Source organism: Meleagris gallopavo, chromosome 1 (genome assembly GCF_905368555.1).
Source record: "Meleagris gallopavo chromosome 1, MGAL_WU_HG_1.1, whole genome shotgun sequence".
In the NCBI taxonomy this organism is placed as follows: domain Eukaryota; kingdom Metazoa; phylum Chordata; class Aves; order Galliformes; family Phasianidae; genus Meleagris; species Meleagris gallopavo.
In genome coordinates, this window is record NC_139404.1 from 106,333,642 (window position 1) to 106,349,879 (window position 16,238).

Consider the following 16,238-nt stretch of genomic DNA (forward strand, 5'->3'; position numbering starts at 1 on the left):
TAACACCACAATATGCATATCGGGGCGGGCATGAGGGAAGACGCAGCCCTCACCTTATCTACTGTGGGGACAATGTCACACCAAAGCCCAGCCACGCAATCACGGGATCACACGGGCGTTTCACCCCACGGCACGGAGCAGGGAGAGGCGGCAGCTGGGCCTGGGGAAGGCTTCTTCCAGGAGGGAAGGTGAGGGCTCACCAACTGAGTGCTGCTTGTGTGTGACAGAGAGTGGGTGGAAAAAAGCATTTAGGCACCCAGGGGAGGCGATCCTTGCTATCCTGCAGAGCTGCGTTGCCTGGCAGAGGGAGTGCTGGGAGAAACACAGCTCAGCTCCCTGTGTTTCCTCCTCTCCCTGGCTCCTGTTTCAGCTGGGAGGCCATTAGCTGTCGTGCATTTAGTGTGATATCGTCCCCTTCATCAGGTGCGGGTGCAGACAGAATTGGACTTGGGTCAAGAGCAGGGGCTGGGAGCAGTGCCTGCAGCTGTCCCACACAGCCAGCAACGCCAACTGTTTGTTTATGAGTGAGATTACAACCACGTCTGCTTGCTTTAGGGATGTGTTGGGTCCTGGGGTGCTCTCTGTACCGGCAGATCCCTCCCGGGATGTTAACTTCCTGGAAAAGGACATGTTACTGATGTCTGTGTTTGCTTCCTGGTGCTACATTCAAACAGTTTCAGTTAAGGCGGTATATAAAGCTAATGCTGACAGATACCAGGTGTGTATGTGCGTGCTACAGGCTGAAGCAGAGACGGAAAGCAGAAGGCTCTTCAGCCCTCCCCTCAGCTACCTGCATGAGCTTCGAGTGAGCATGTAGCCAAGGAAACACAACTCTTTCAGAATATCTCAGGCATGCCCAAATCAACCTACAAACTACCCCTCTCCCCCAACACACGGATGGAGAAATCATCACACAGACTCAGCTGCCCTTTTAAGTTTGTCAAGCAAATAAAAAGCTTGCAAAAATGGGGAAAAGCAGAGCAAAATGCCAGCTGATCACATTACAGCTGCTGCACTCAGCTCGACAAGATCCCTCCTGTTCAAAACACCGATTGGTGAGTGGAGCTGCAGGATAATAGCTTGGCACCACAATCAAGCACACCTGGCTAGAGAACAACAAGGGTTTTGTTGGTGATGTGGAGCCCATGGCAGCATGCCAGCACCTCCTGTGAGAATCCTCCCTGCTCCAAGTGCTGCTGCAGATCTCCCTTTGCTATTCTTCCATGTCTGCTTTTAGAAAAGTACTGCTGGAAATTAAGGTAGGGTTGTCATGTAGAATGGTGAAATCAGATGCTTGCTCGAGTCTAGCAAAACAGCTGGGCCAGGACCTCCTGAGGTTTGACCCTTGGTGCTTTAAACAAGAGGGTGATTAAAAAGTACACTTCTCACAGGAAAGTCAGGGTATTTGTATGGTGATACTAATATTTATGCATGGCCACAAAGAACACTTCTGAAACCAAAAATACTTTCCTGACAAGAAATAAGGGCTCGCCACAAGACCACAGCCTTTGGGCTGCATCCGTCTCATGAAGGAAAAATCAAATTTCCCAATGAGAAGTTTGTAAACCGAGCAGCACAATCAAACATCAGCCTGTGTATTTTGAGAGGGAAGAGAGCAATCATAAAATGGTTGGGGTTGGAAGAGACCTCAAAGATCATCAAGTTCCAACCGCCCTGCTGCAGGCAAGGTTGCCAATTGCTAGATCATCTCATACAAGTGAATCACAAAAGATGGAAAAACAGAAAATGTAGAATTAAGGTGATGGCTTTGACCCCAAGCTCTGTACCCTATCTCTGCCACTGTGGAAAGGTGATCATGCTGATGGGAATGTGATTCTTTAGTCTGGAGAAGAGGAGGCTCAGGGAAAACCTTATCACTCTCTACAACCACCTGAAAGGAAGGGCTAGGATATTTGGAAAAATTTCTTCTCAGCAAGAGTGGTGAGGCAGTGGCACAGGCTGCCCAGGGAGGTGTTGGAGTCACTGTCCCTGGAGGTGTTCAAGAGCCATGTGGATGTGGGCAGTGGCATGGTGAAGATGGGCTGGTGGTTGGACTGGGTCATCTCAGTTGTCTTTTCCAACCTTAATAATTCTGTGATTCTATGGTTAATTTTGGAGTATAAGAGAATCTCTCAGATTTAGAGAAATAGTGCTCAGCTGGTACCTGGGAAGAGGTTTGGTATTTCCCCAGGCTGGCTCTGGGTGAGGTGGCTAGGGGTGGGCAGGATTGCAGTAGTGATATTGGTGCTAGGCTGCACCTGTGAATTTATGAATAGGAATCCTAATTTGGAGCTAACATACATGGAAAAGCAATGAAACATTTTTGGGGATGTAACAATGCACTGGGACACGTTCCCATTTTCCCTCCTGAAGGCTGTCCTTTTTATCTGTTTCTTGGAGGAAAACAGATCCTGACATACAAGTCAACTCCTCTGCAGCCCCAAAGACTAGCAAGGGCCTCACATGAGGGTCTGTCTGACAAGCAAGAGATGGAGCACAGAGCTCATTACTCGGACAGGACGCTGCCAGTGGCACAGGCAGGGCACCATCCGTATGCATGTGATTACAGGCAGCTAAAAGAATTATTTTTCCCAGCTGCTCATGATTAACTTTAATGGTGCAGATAGGGCTCCCCTGACCCAATCGATCCTGAAGCAGTAGTGTTAAAATAGACAAGATGGACTGAAGGATGCAAGGTCTGGAGGGGAAGTTTTCTCTGGTGAAGAAAAGCCTGTTTGCTGAAAGCTCAGCTACTTCTTTTCAGACAGTTTTTCTAAGACAAGGTACTGCTTTTCCTTCAACCCTTGCCTTATTTAATCATCACTCTTTGTTTGTGTTACAGGTTACGTAAGGTTACGCTTAATCACAGGACGCAAAGCAGCAACTCGTTACCAAGTTTCTCCGTAAGTTCTGTCCTTCAGCTTCTTCTCAAGCATTCAGTGGCTGCTGTAGCTTCCTGCCTTAGGGACCAGGAGAGAATGCTCCAATGGAGAGGTTCCAGAAGTTCGTTTTACTTCCTTTCATCTTAGCTACCTCGTTCACAGGTAGGACATGTTCATAAACTACGTGATGAGCCACTACGGACAAAATGTGTGAGCTAATTTTAAAGCTATGTAAATGGCATTTACCAGTAATATCAGGCTGAAGAGTAGATCCCACAAGGGAATTATTCAAAGTGTTTAAAATGGATAAGTTTTCATTTCAAATCTGAATGATCTAATGGCTTAGAGTTGTCTTCAGTATGCAGGATGAGCAGTTGAGGGGTGGGGAGGAGGCTGCCCTCTCAGTGCTTCTGAGCAGGGATTTCCCCATTTCACTGCACCTACTCCTTAACCTCATCCTTACCCCCCTGTCTATTCAGATGTGCTCTTGAGGGTGTAGCCACAAAGAGTTCAATAAGAGCTTATTTTGCTTCCAGTATAATGTATAAATTATCACTTTTTTAGTTTGCCTTCAATTTACATTTTGCATGCCCGAGTCTCAAAGTGAATAGAAGGCAGAACCTTAACGAAAATGACAATGAGGTGACTAGTTGGGTGTCAGAGATGATGCTGATTTATTTATTGTCATTTAGTTGTGGTTCTAAGAGGCTCTGAAAGGATGATCTGCAGTGGGATGAGAAGGAAGGTATATTGGCTTAATAACCAATAAAAGAAAACACAAAACAGCAAAACAGTGAGTTTATCGGGCAGAGTGCTGTTCCCAGTAGAGTTATACAGGGATATGTGGTGTTCAACAAACTGCTAAACAACTCATGAAGAGCAGTGTGAGCTGTCAGGTGGCAGACTGTGCAGGTGGTGTGGAATTACTTAGGACAGCCAAAGGCAAGAAGAGACTACGAAGGTTTGCCAGAAAATGTCACGATGCCAAGTGAATCAGTAATAAAAAGCAGAAAATATTCAGCGCTAAGCATCATTTAACTGAAGATGAAGAGTAGATATCTTTGGGAGAGAATAAGTTTCTGAGAAAGAGAGGGAATTTCAGCACTTAGTGTCTTCAACTGGGGAAATGAGATGGCATTATATAAATCCACACCAGGCTTATGTCTCAAATACTGAATGTTGAGTTATCCCTTCCATTTCAAAGAGGACAAGCTATGTCTGAGTTATTAATTGTGGCAGAAGTGATATGAGGAATGAGAAGAAGATTTTGACACTTTTTTTCTGCCTGTAGGGATAAAAAAATAGTAAAGAAATTTTAGAATATTTATATGGAGGTGAAGAGTGGAATGGCTATTTAGAGTTTTAGTAAATTTTACTTGTGGCTACTAGTTCTATCAGAAAGTGGATGTAAATCAAAGCAAAGTGTGTGCTTTTCTTGACAGGATGTCATCAAATAGTAAAACTCATGGTCACTGTGCATGGGGGATACCAAATTATAAACAGACTGGAAAAAAAGCTATATGCAGACATAATACAGGTGCTTGTGCAATTGTTGGTTCAGGCGGTCCTCAAGTTTCATATTTTGAGACACTGAGATGTTATAGTAAGGAAGCCTCAATTTTACTTGTTTTCTTTCTTGTATTGTCTTCTTACACATTCAGAACAGGAGTTTTGTGAGTTTTAGTGGATGTTTATTTCACTGATGCTTTTAGTCAAGTACAATTGCAATATGTTTTACTGCCCCAGCTTCAAGTTGTGTTGGGGCAGCAGGCGTTACTCACACTGTGTGATGCAGCCAAGGGGCCACAGCCCATAGTGGGCAAAAAAAAGTGTATTGTGGAGAGAAAAAAGTGCTATTCTTGGAAGAAGTGTCACTGCACGTGGGCTGCCAAGACAGCTGCGTGGCAGTTTGAGTGCCCTGGGTGGGCACCGTGCACTTTTGGCAGCAATAGCACTGCAGAGCTGACATAGTGTGGGATCCCACCTTGCTGCCAGTGTGTTGCATGTGCTTCTGAGGTGCTGCCAGCCTGGGAACCCTTATGCCACAGTACAGGAGGAGGAGAGGTCCGGCAGCAGAGATAGAAGAGGTTGCAATAGGCCTCTTTCAAATAGCGTCAGGCAAAAGATGAGAAGATGCAACTGGGGGATGTGCAGGACTTTGTGTGGGTGGGAAAAATGTCACTGAGTACCCGCAGACCGCTGTTGCTTGACTGAAATGTCATATATAAGCATTTTAGAGTATTATTAAATCAGAAAATAAGCTTGTCCTTCTCTGCAGGCTTTGACAAGCTCCAACTTAATTTGGTTTTCAAAAAGCTCAGATTCAGGGCTGCTGGTTTGTGAAATAAAGTTGAGATGCTCTGAAGAAAAATCTTACTAAATTCAAAACCATTTATTGCAGAGCAAAGCTGAGCAAAGCTGTGAGGTAAGGGAGGCAGAAAACAAGGTGCAATGAGCACAGGACTAAAGAAGGAAAGAAAAAGGAATTTTAAACAAACTGGAAGGAAAAGAGCAGAAAAATAAATAGCAAAGCAGGAAAGGACACAGATGGCACAAAAATTGAAGGATAAAATACAGTTTTGGGAGGTTGGTAACAGTACTGAGGAGGAGAATATTTTTGAAATATCATAGTGATGATGGAGAAAAAAGAGTTATGGCAAAAGGATGAATCCATCCTGTCCTTAGCTGTGTTGCGTCTAAATAGATCATTTACACAAGGAGGAAAAAGCAAGTCAGCAGAGGAGGGGAGGGGAAAAAAGAAAGGTAACCACGTGTTAATGCCCTGAAACACTGCTGAAACCTTCAGAATGACAAAGCAATTCTATAGAGTTACTTCAGGTGGGAAAGGAAAAATACCAGGGACAAAAGCAAAGGTGGTTCCTTGGAAAATGAAGTTCCCTTAGTGCAGGTGTCAGCTATGGCCCTGAGAACTGAAGAGGCAATTCTGTGTTTTCAAAACCCGTGGTGATGTGACAGTGAAACTGTGTGACAGGGGAAGGAATAAAGAGTTCCTAATGGTGTTGATGTGTATTTGTGTGCTGTTGGGAAGGACAAAGCAACTGAAATACTATGAACAGTTATCATATAAAGGAGACTTTCACCTTTGTTGATTTCTTTATAAACATATAATGATGTGACCCAGGGGAGGTGTCCCAACTCAGCTCTGCTCTTCAAAGTTCAAGCGGTAATGCAGCATCCTGAAGGCAGTCTGAAACCTCCCTCGGTGAGGGAAATCATCGGTGAGGCCGTTTGTGTGGAATTTCTTACTGGTTGTATATGGGGAAGCAGAAGTTAAACCAGCTGTTAAGCGCTGAACACATAATTCCTGTAAAGTGTGATGGCAGTCCAGCCTGAAGCTTTAATTTGGCTGAAAGCAACCATCTGCAAGTTATTTTTTAAGCGCTATGTAAATGAAACCAGCAGTTTTTTTTCTTTCTAGTGTAAGAAACAAAGCCCAATAAAAGAACAAAGAACACCAGCTTAAAGCACTGGTAATTCAGTTTAGTTCTCGCTCCTGTTGTGAATGTCCTCTTTGACCTTACAGAAGTGACTATCAGTGTTTGTATATGGGTCAAACAATGGAACCAATTATTGATTTGGGACCCTGTGTGCTATTGCAAGATTAGAAAGGAACTAGGCAAAAAGATAAAGAGGTGAGTTTATAATCACCAAAAATATTTTGGCAACTGGTAAAGAAGGCTCATAAAACTCCTTAGGTCCAAATGGAGGCAAGGCTGAGCAATTTCCCATTCCTTGATCCTCTTGCCAACCATAATATCACTATCCAACTCTTCTGGGTATGTTTTCTAGATCTCAGAAGTCAGTGAAAGAGTGTCTATTACACAGCAGGTCCCGGCTGGTGGAAGATGATGTAGATTCCACCATACCTGTGGACAAATAAAACATGATTATGTTAGATAAATCAAAGGGTAACACATACCTACCATTATACACCTACTATATTCTCCTGATGAGATGAAAGCAATATTAGCTATGTACTGTTAGAGCAAATGATCACCAATTATTCATGTTTAGCAATAGATTTCAAGCCTGTGGTGGAACTCACAGACATGATCTCATATCAGTGTACTAGAAGTCACATCATTTATTCAGAGCTGTGGCAAACCACTATGCTCCTGAAGAGAGAAAAGTGTTTGCACAAGCTAAGAAATAAAACACAAATGCACAGATGAGAGTTAGCATTAAGAGGAACAGTATGAATAAGTACTGCACTCCTTCATGAGCAACTAAATGCATTTTAGTGTTAACTCTGAGGAAGTTTGTGGTCAGCTGAGTTCATCATCATGATAGCAGTTTTTGTCTGCCTAAGCCAACTAGGAAAAATCCACACCAAGTGTGAAAATCAGAAATCTCAACACATCCATGTGTTATAGACACTATAGCTGTAAAAGGAATAGTATTGTCAAGGCTGGTTACAGTATGAGGGGAAAATAATTCAAAGATATGTTTGGGCTCAGGACAGCGTCTCAAGGCCAGCAATATCTGTTTGAACAGAAATCACGGCACTTGGATGCTGAGTACCAGGGAAAAGGAACACATTATATACCAAATGGTCTCACTGGAATGCACTTCATCAGTACATATTCATTAGAAAACTTGTAGCTCTGTAAATAATACCATCCACAGACACATGGACAATCTCTAACATTCAGGAAGTGACAAAGAGAGGAGAGACGAGAGCTTTTAGTCACTTTATTGTGTTAAATGTTATATGGGTGGATAGTGATAAAACAAGGGAGAATGGTTTTAAACTGAGATGGGAGGTTTAGGTTAGATATTAGGAGGAAGTTTTTCACTCAGAGGGTGATGACGCACTGGAACAGGTTGCCCAAGGAGGCTGTGGATGCCCCATCCCTGCAGGCATTCAAGGCCAGGCTGGATGTGGCTCTGGGCAGCCTGGACTGGTGGTTGGCGACCCTGCACACAGCAGGGAGGTTGAAACTAGGTGATCTTTGAGGTGTTTTTCAATCCAGGCCAGCCTATGATTTATAAAGCAATGTATTACGGCATGCCTATAGATTGGATTGCTGAGTTGGTCTTCAAGGTGTTTCTTGTTTTAACGCATTTCAGTTCACCTTTACAAGACTGAAACTTTGAGGAAATGTTACTGGAAAAGTTGTTCAACTAAGTTGAACAAAAATATGCTTTATCATATCTTATCTGGCTTTATTGGCTATCAGTAGAAGTGACGCTTGCTTTTTATTTAATGTTTCATTGTCATACACAGATATGCTCTGAAAAATGGTAGAGGTAACATAAGGAAGGTGGAAAATATCTGTAAAGTTTTTTTTTTTAAACATGAGAGAACTCAGTGTCAAGCACACAAAGATCCAGCTAGGTTTTTAAAAACCTGCAAAACAAAGGCTGGAAGTACTCTGTCTACCCACTGCATATGTTTGAAGAAAGAGAGGAGCTATTTATATTAAAGAACAATTCTTGGCACAAAACTGCATAGATATAAACTACCTGGGATTAAGCAGTAGATGGGAATTAGAAAATGGTGTTGATGTAGGGACAGTGGGATTACAGGCCATATGTCAGGAGACCCTGCACAGAGGTTCTGCTTGTAAAGTTGTAACTGAGATAGGGCTCCTGTAAGGTTTATGAAAGTATTAAATCTCCCTTTCATGTGAAACAATATAGCATATACTTCCCTTCTCATGCCAGCTAATGACCAAATGAAAAATGAATTTTTCAGTAATTTGTAATGAATCCATTAATAATTAAACTACATAAAATGAACCAAACCTGAGTTGAACAAAACCTGTAAAAATTACATCATTGTCCTGAACACAATTAGCACTGGAGTAACAGTCATTTCATATTTTCTGTCTCCTAGAAAATAATTGTACACTTAGACTGAATTTGCAGACATGGAGTTTTAATTACACTGCTATGGACCATAGCATCTAATTGCTGTAATTATGCAAAGCTACAGCTTGAATCATTAGGATAACACTGGCAATACTGCTGCTTTCTCAGGATGAATGTTTGGCATAAAGTGATAAAACTTGGCACTGAGGAGTGTCTCACTGGCTGGACTTCAGCAAAAAGTGATGCATAGTGATAGTGGAGCCTGCAATGTGAATCTTCCTTCCCCACTTCACTTTACCTGCAAACAGCATGGCTGTGGGTGGCAACAATTTACTGAAGCAGTGACAGTGCCTTAGTAAAACTGATGACAGTATACATTTAGGGTTCCGCTCTACAAGAAAGACATTAATTAAACCTGAGTGACTTCAGTAGGAGGCCATTGAGGTGGTCACGGGCTGGAACACTTGCCCTGCGAGGAGCAGCTGACAGAGCAAGGCCTGTTTAGCTTGGGGAAGAGAGAGCTGTGGGGGACCTTAGAGCAGCCTGCATGCAGTGAAGCAGTTTGCTTGGAAAAACTGTTTGGTCTCTGTCATCTTTAGAGGTTTTTTTCCAGACCTGACTGGATAAAGCTGTGAGCAACATGTTCTAACCTTGGAGATGACCCTGCCTTGAGAAAGAGGTTGTACTGAGAACTGTCAGAGGTCCCTTTCAACCTGAATTACTTGATGACTATTTTGTCATCTACTCCTTGAAAGCCATTGGTAGTAGCTCTGCCTTTTTTCTATTGCGCATGGACATAGCATGTTCTGGAGAATCATAGAATCATCAAGGTTGGAAAAGACCTACAGATCATCCAGTCCAAACGTTCACCTATCACAATAGAACCTAGTCAAAACCCATAGGGATTCCCAAAGAACAAAGACCCAGAGAAGCAGGTTCCCAATTTCACACAAAAGTATTCTATTGAGTCCTATTCCCTAAGAACAACCCAGATTTTTTTCTGGGTATTTTAAAGTTTGAAGATTTGTTCCTCAGGGAATACAATGTTCTCCCCCTGATGAATATTTTAAGATTTGCCCATTTCCACTGAATATTTCTGGGATGAAAGTCACAGTTGCTGCATTGAAAAGAGGATCTCTTTATCCTTCAGTTTCTGCTTAGGAGAAGCAAGTGCTTCTGCCTTGTCATGCACATGAGATCTACCACCTGCCTGGGCAACAGCTGCAGGCAGATTCCTCTGAGGGCAACATGAGATCCTGAGCCTGTGGACAAGGAGAAGAAAACAAAATGCCACAATTAGAAGTGAGCTTTTGGTTCTTCAGAATAGTAGCTAAGCTTCATCGTATTTTTAAGGAGCAAAATTCATGAAGTCAAGCAGTTCTGGTTAGCAGAAAACTTGAAATGGTGGGTAATGTATGAGGTGCTTGCAAGAAAAATAAGGAAAGAGGTAGATGAATAGGGGAAAGTATATGGAAAGATGCAAAAAATCAGTGACAATCTCAGTTGTGGAAAGAAAACTAGATACACACTCCTTTGTTCATTTAAAATCTAGATATCTCATGTATTCTAGAAGTGGAACTTTTCCTTCTGCAAAGGAAAAGTTATCTACTACTGCTAGACACTATAGAAAACAAGGTAAGAATACTTCTGAAAGCATCAAGTACTATTGGCTGTCAGAGAGGAGGGAAATGCCAGCTCAGAATTGTCACCAGCTTTTCCCAAAAAATGCTTAATAACCTAGTGCTCCTTGTAAGCCAGGATGTGGTTTTTCAGCCTTCAACTGCTGGCAGTAAAAATTAAGTCAGATGTCTTTGTTGGTGATAATTATAAAATCATAGAATCCTTAGAGTTGGAAGGGGCCTTTGAAGAGGCCATCTAGTCCAACTCCCCTGTAATGAACAGAGACATCCATAGCTAGATGAGGTTGCTCAGAGCATTTTGAATATTTTGAATATTTTGAATATTTTGAATATTTTGAATATTTTGAGGAATGAAACTTCCACCACAACTCTGGGCAACCTGTTCCAGTGCCTCATCACTCTCACTGTGAAATACTTTCGTATTTACAGGTTGTTTTCTTTTTCCTTCCAGCTCTTGGCTTTTGTTATTCTATTCTGGACGGCCCTGCTAATGCTACAGTCCTTGCTGGTTCAGAAGCTCGGTTTAATTGCACAGTGGCAAATGGGTGGACAATTCTCATTTGGTTGTTGAATACAAATCCTGTCCTCACTGTCATTAATTCTCATGGACCTATTGAAACGTCAGATCGCTTCACCTCTCATAGTTACAACAACAGTCAAAGTTTCACCTCAGAGCTGATCGTCCACAACACTCAGCTAAATGACTCTGGAAAAATTGAGTGCAGCATCCAGAAGCTTGATGGTAGCAGCTTTGCCTTTCTTTCTGTGCAAGGTGTGTATAGCCACCTATAGAAAACTATTTTATTACCTCACGTTTAAAGAAATCCTCTGATTAATTGTGAAAATTACCCTGTGAAGGAGTATGTGCTCTCATTTACTATCATTTGTCTCCACAGAGGAGCTTGTGTTAATTTTAGTCAAAGCAGGTTTTAGTCACAAAGTGCCATTAAAAAGGCTTGAACTGCCCTTGTTTTTCCTGTTATATCTCTTATTCTATACTGAACTACATTAAAGTGCCAGAAGTCTGTACCAGGCCCACTAGCAGTCAGTCAAAATGGATCTTTTACCTAGAAACATTATGGATTACCTTCACTCCCCTACTTCTTTGTACCTAAGTCTTCTGCTATCTTTAGGACAGATCTCCCTCCTGCTGTCTGATTTAGTAATCAATCTGTAGCCCACTTTTTGAGTTTGATTTAATGATGTGCAGAAGTAAAGTCTTTGAGGCACAAGGTGATACTCTTAATGTGATGGCTGTCACAAACTACTGTTTCCAAAGAACCAAAATGCTCCTGCATTATCAAGTCACTGATATGAGACCTTTTTGTTCTCTTCAAAGCATCATTAGTTACAGAGTGCGGCCAATAAAGCAGTATCTAATGATCAGACACTGTCCATTTCAGAGTTGTTTCATGTGATGGGAATATCTCACCTGTCTGTAAATGTTTCTTGGTAAGGTTTCTGAAGCCATACTTAAAGATTATGGAGAAACACATTATTTCATTGTGTTGTTCTTCAGCTAGAAAAATAATGCCTAAAAAGTGTAATTTCCTGCTTTTTAATGAAAAGATATTGAAAGCTAAGAGTAGTGCTTTAAGCATACTGAACAACCTACCAATTTAGATGCAACATCTGTTTCTTTATATCATGAATATCTTATGTCAGTGTTAATCAGCTGTTTTAAAATTCACGTCTCCATATATAGCTAATTTGGGTTGGCAAGTAAGATTTAAAACTATTGGGTGGAAGGCAATGTGGCTAAATATTGTGAAAGAACAAAATCTCTTTTCCCTCCTACAGTTAATGGATCTTTACTCATGAAAAATAGCACCTTAATAGTTAAAGAGAACACAACAGTTGAAGTTGTTTGTGAAGCCTTAGGATGGGCTCCAGCTCCAGAAATTACCTGGATGACAAATGACTCTCTCATTGATAAGTCCAGGTATGTTACCCAGCAAAGTCAAGGATCTAACAGCCTCCACAATGCCCTGAGTGTCCTGACTTTGACTCCAATGAACACTGAGATTTTGACATGTTTAGCTGATATAGAAGCACTCCCTAACCCTCAGAATGCGACCATAGCAGTTATTGTTGGCAACTCTACTCTAGGTAAGTGAATGCTTTTTGTACTTTGTCTATTCTATTTTCTTGGAACTGTGTTTTGCATTTTGTATTGCTTTGAAAAGGTTTTCATTTGTAACTGAAATACTGTTAGATATGCAAAAGTGATAGAATTAGGACTTGATAGTTACATCTGATATGTAGGTACAGGAAACTTCACTTTTGTGAAAGAACTGGTACAAGTCTAATGAACCACAAAATTCACTTAGATCAAAGAGCCATTTTGCCTGTAACCCTCCTCCTGATAGGTCTCTTTCACATTGTAAAGGAATGTGAAAATTTTATTACAGCAACATATGTAAAACTCTTGGAACAGTGCATCAGTTGCTTTTAACTAACTTTTATTTAGGGAAATGTAAGGTTGCATTTTAAACTAAGCATGAGTGTTGGGCAAATCTTTCAAGAACTACTAGCAAAACATTTGATAATCCTAAATATTATTGCTAATGTTGTCAGCATTTTTTTGTAATGCTGCTCATCTTTGAACTCACTGATGACCTTTGAAAATATATTCCAGAATTTTACATATTCATAAGATTAGGACGTTCATAAAGAAAAGGTTTATCTGACTTGCCCTGACAATGTGGAACAAAGCAAGTGTTAAATTCTCACTGAAGATCTAACTTCATGATCTAGCTGAATCCTATGTGAAATGCTTTTCCATAACACAGCAAGAATAACTAAGACGCAGCATCTCTTTACAACTTAGCAATGGTTTAATGCAGATGGGGAGACAATTCCAGATCGTCCTTGGGAGCATTTCTGTATAGGGACTGGGCAAGCATCTCAACTATAAAGCAGTGGACTCTTGAGACAAGCTGAATCTGAGGAACTAATAGCATGGCAGGTAGCTAGGGTTACTGGATATAGCTACAATGATGAGATGGTGACACAGTCCATCATACAGTGACATCCCTGTTATTAGTCTTAGTCCATGGGAAAATGAATGGGTTATATGGAGTATTTTCTTCTTCATAGAGTCATGGAACCCCATCTGCCTTCTGTGTGTAGAGTAGGGCCTCAAATCTGTGTTTCTCTTCATGATCTGGTGAACACTGTGAACTTCTATGATCACATTGACAGCTTCTCTTGATGAACTGATTATTCTAGGTGAATATGCCACATCCAAAACATTCTCATGGAGTTTTGATGAAGGGTATAATATAGAAGTTTTTAATATAAACAACTAAAGAGGTTGAGTAATTTTGCCTTTAATGTATGAATCATTATTAGCAGATTTTTTCAGAAGTACTTGCTCTGTAATGCAATTAAAAAAAGTTCATTTCACCATTATTAATGTGATTATTTTGTAGTCAGATTGCTCCTAATGACTAAGCAAAATAGAACTACCCTGAGGAAATCAACAAATTCCTTTGCCTACTTGTTTGTGAAGTACTGAGGTATACACCCTCAGTTTCCATAGCTACTCATTGTAAATCAGAAGGAGAGAAAAACAGATGTCATGAAGCACAATTAGTGTATAATTAATGATTGTACAGGGCCTTCTTTCATTGCTTTTTGGAAAAATTATTTTGCAGCATCAGACACTCAACATCTGTCAGCATTTGAGCATATAAAATCTTCAGATTACTAGAATGAAATAGACCTGACATTTATGACAGGGGACGATATATAATGTACATCACACATGAAATTTCAAACCTTATTTGGTTTTTCATAAACAGACTCAACCTTGGCTAGATATTGTCAGGAATAAGAAGACTTAAGGTGTTTGAAGCTGTTGTATTATACAGTTCAGTCTTCACTTAAAAGCTTGAGGAAACTAATTCCTTCAAGTTCTTGATGAGCAGTACTTGTTTATTCATGAAAACTACAATCCAAAGCCTTCTAAGTACCCTTCAGCCAGCCATCACCTCACCAGTATTCTTCCTACATGTCTTGATCACTCCTAATCTCAAAACTCGTCATATGGCTAACAAAGTGACGCCATCAGTTATTCATCCTGATAGATACCTCGCTCCCAGAAAAACTTGGCTGAGTTCCAGATTTGGGAATTTCTATGAAGTTATTGCAACAGATGTATTCACAAAGCTGTTATTGAAAATGAGGCTCTTGGCAAAGTCTCTTAGCTGGTCCCAAGTTCTTTGTGGCATCAGTGTTGACTCCATGTGGTCTTTGGACTGCAGAAACAGAGAGTGGGGATATACCAAATGCCTGATCTTCCTTTGTTTTTTCTTAGCCAGAAAATTCCGAAGTGTTCAAGAAGTGATGTCCAGCTTTGTTCAGTCTCTACTTTCTCCTTTGGCATCAGCATGTGCCAGAAAAAATTCCTTTTCTTAAAGTACTTTACGCAAGTAACTTATAGGCTGCTTTAGGAAGAGTACTTGAAGGGAGCTTATTAGTAAGAGGGGGACTGACTAACAGTGATAGGACAAGGTGGAATGGCTTTAATTGAAAAGAGGGGAGATTTAAGCTAGATGTTAGGAAGAAATTCTTTCCTCAGAGGGTGGTGAGTTGTTTGGCACAGCTGCCCAAAGAAGCTGTGGTGTCCCATCCCTGAGATGCTCAAGGCTAGGTTGGATGGGGCCCTATGGAATGAGGAAGTGGCTTTCTTCACACTGTACACCTAATGTTGTGGTGTAAAAGTGTGGATTTACTTCTACTTTCATACTGAACTGGCAGCCCTTGTTTTCATATCTGCTGGTGTCAGTTCCAGTTTCTTATAGCTAAGTAGTTGTGTCTTTCATATTTTAGTCACATTGAAATCCCTGTCACTTGCTTTAGAAACAAAACAGAGCACAATACATACATTTGTTGCAGTACTTCTGGACAGAGATATTGTGAACAAGTTCCTCACCAATTATAATCACAATTGATAACAGCCTGCAGATTTAACTACTAGTCTGCGTGTTGTTGAGTGTTTGTTTTCTCTAATTGTCAGATGAATTTCAAAACATGCTGATTGTGCATCAAGCTATTTGTTTCAGACTTCCTCAGTCCTAATCAAAATGACCCAAAATTTGGAGAACTCAGACTAACAAAGTCCCAAGCTTTGTAGGAGGCTCTGGTCCTGTGTCTCTGCAGTCTGAAGCCAAAAAAACCCAGGTTTTGGCTCCAGGCAGATTTGTAGATAGAATGCATTTACTTCTTTACTCTTGCCATAAGTAAAGCAGCACATACTCTGGGTCACACATCTGGGCAATCTCTATTACACTGTATGGTTGCCTGCAGTCTGCATTGCTGTGGTATCTTTCCCAGATGTCGTCAGTTACATACGGCCATGTGGTTATTAAGTGAGACGTCTAATGAGGATGTGACAATCGTAAACTCCATGTTTTAGGGCACTGTCAAGTTTGGAGATGTTTCACATGTGTCATTTGGATGAAAAGCTTGTTTCTAAACAACTGTCAAAGCAATTTGGTGGCTGTTTTTCAAAGGGTAGACAAATTAGGGGTACTTCAAACATGTTTGGTCAAAACCAAATGGTACAATGATGTGACAGTCAGACCTGACACCTTCCTCGTGCATCCAGCTGTGTGAGGAATGTGGGGTATTTTTAACATTCTGTGATGTAGGATTTTTGTTGGTGAACTGGTTGCTATGAGTGCATTTCCTAAGACATTGAATTACCCTGATATCACCTCATTTATCACTGTGCATTACAGCAAAAAAAAAAAAAAAAAAAAAGAGAGAGAGAGAAAGGAAAGAAAAAAATGAAAACAAGGAATAATTTATTGTTATGAAAATGCCAGTAGTAAAGATGGTTTGGTAGCTTCAGTCTTCTGAATTGTGCTTCTCT

General features: G+C 41.0%; 1 protein-coding gene across 4 annotated transcripts in view; it reads left to right on the forward strand.

Annotated features, from left to right (window-relative positions):
- Position 1: 1 nt before the first annotated feature.
- IGSF5 (immunoglobulin superfamily member 5) overlaps positions 2-16,238 on the forward strand; it is a 34,464-nt gene continuing 18,227 nt past the window's right edge. For all 4 annotated transcript variants that reach the window (XM_010723801.4, XM_010723814.4, XM_085208636.1 and 1 more), the window contains exons 1-4: positions 2-188; positions 2,843-3,044; positions 10,809-11,129; positions 12,158-12,466. In XM_010723801.4, coding sequence (XP_010722103.2) covers positions 2,987-3,044; positions 10,809-11,129; positions 12,158-12,466 — 688 coding nt within the window. In that variant the 5' untranslated portion in view covers positions 2-188; positions 2,843-2,986. The remainder of the gene's footprint in view (positions 189-2,842; positions 3,045-10,808; positions 11,130-12,157; positions 12,467-16,238) is intronic.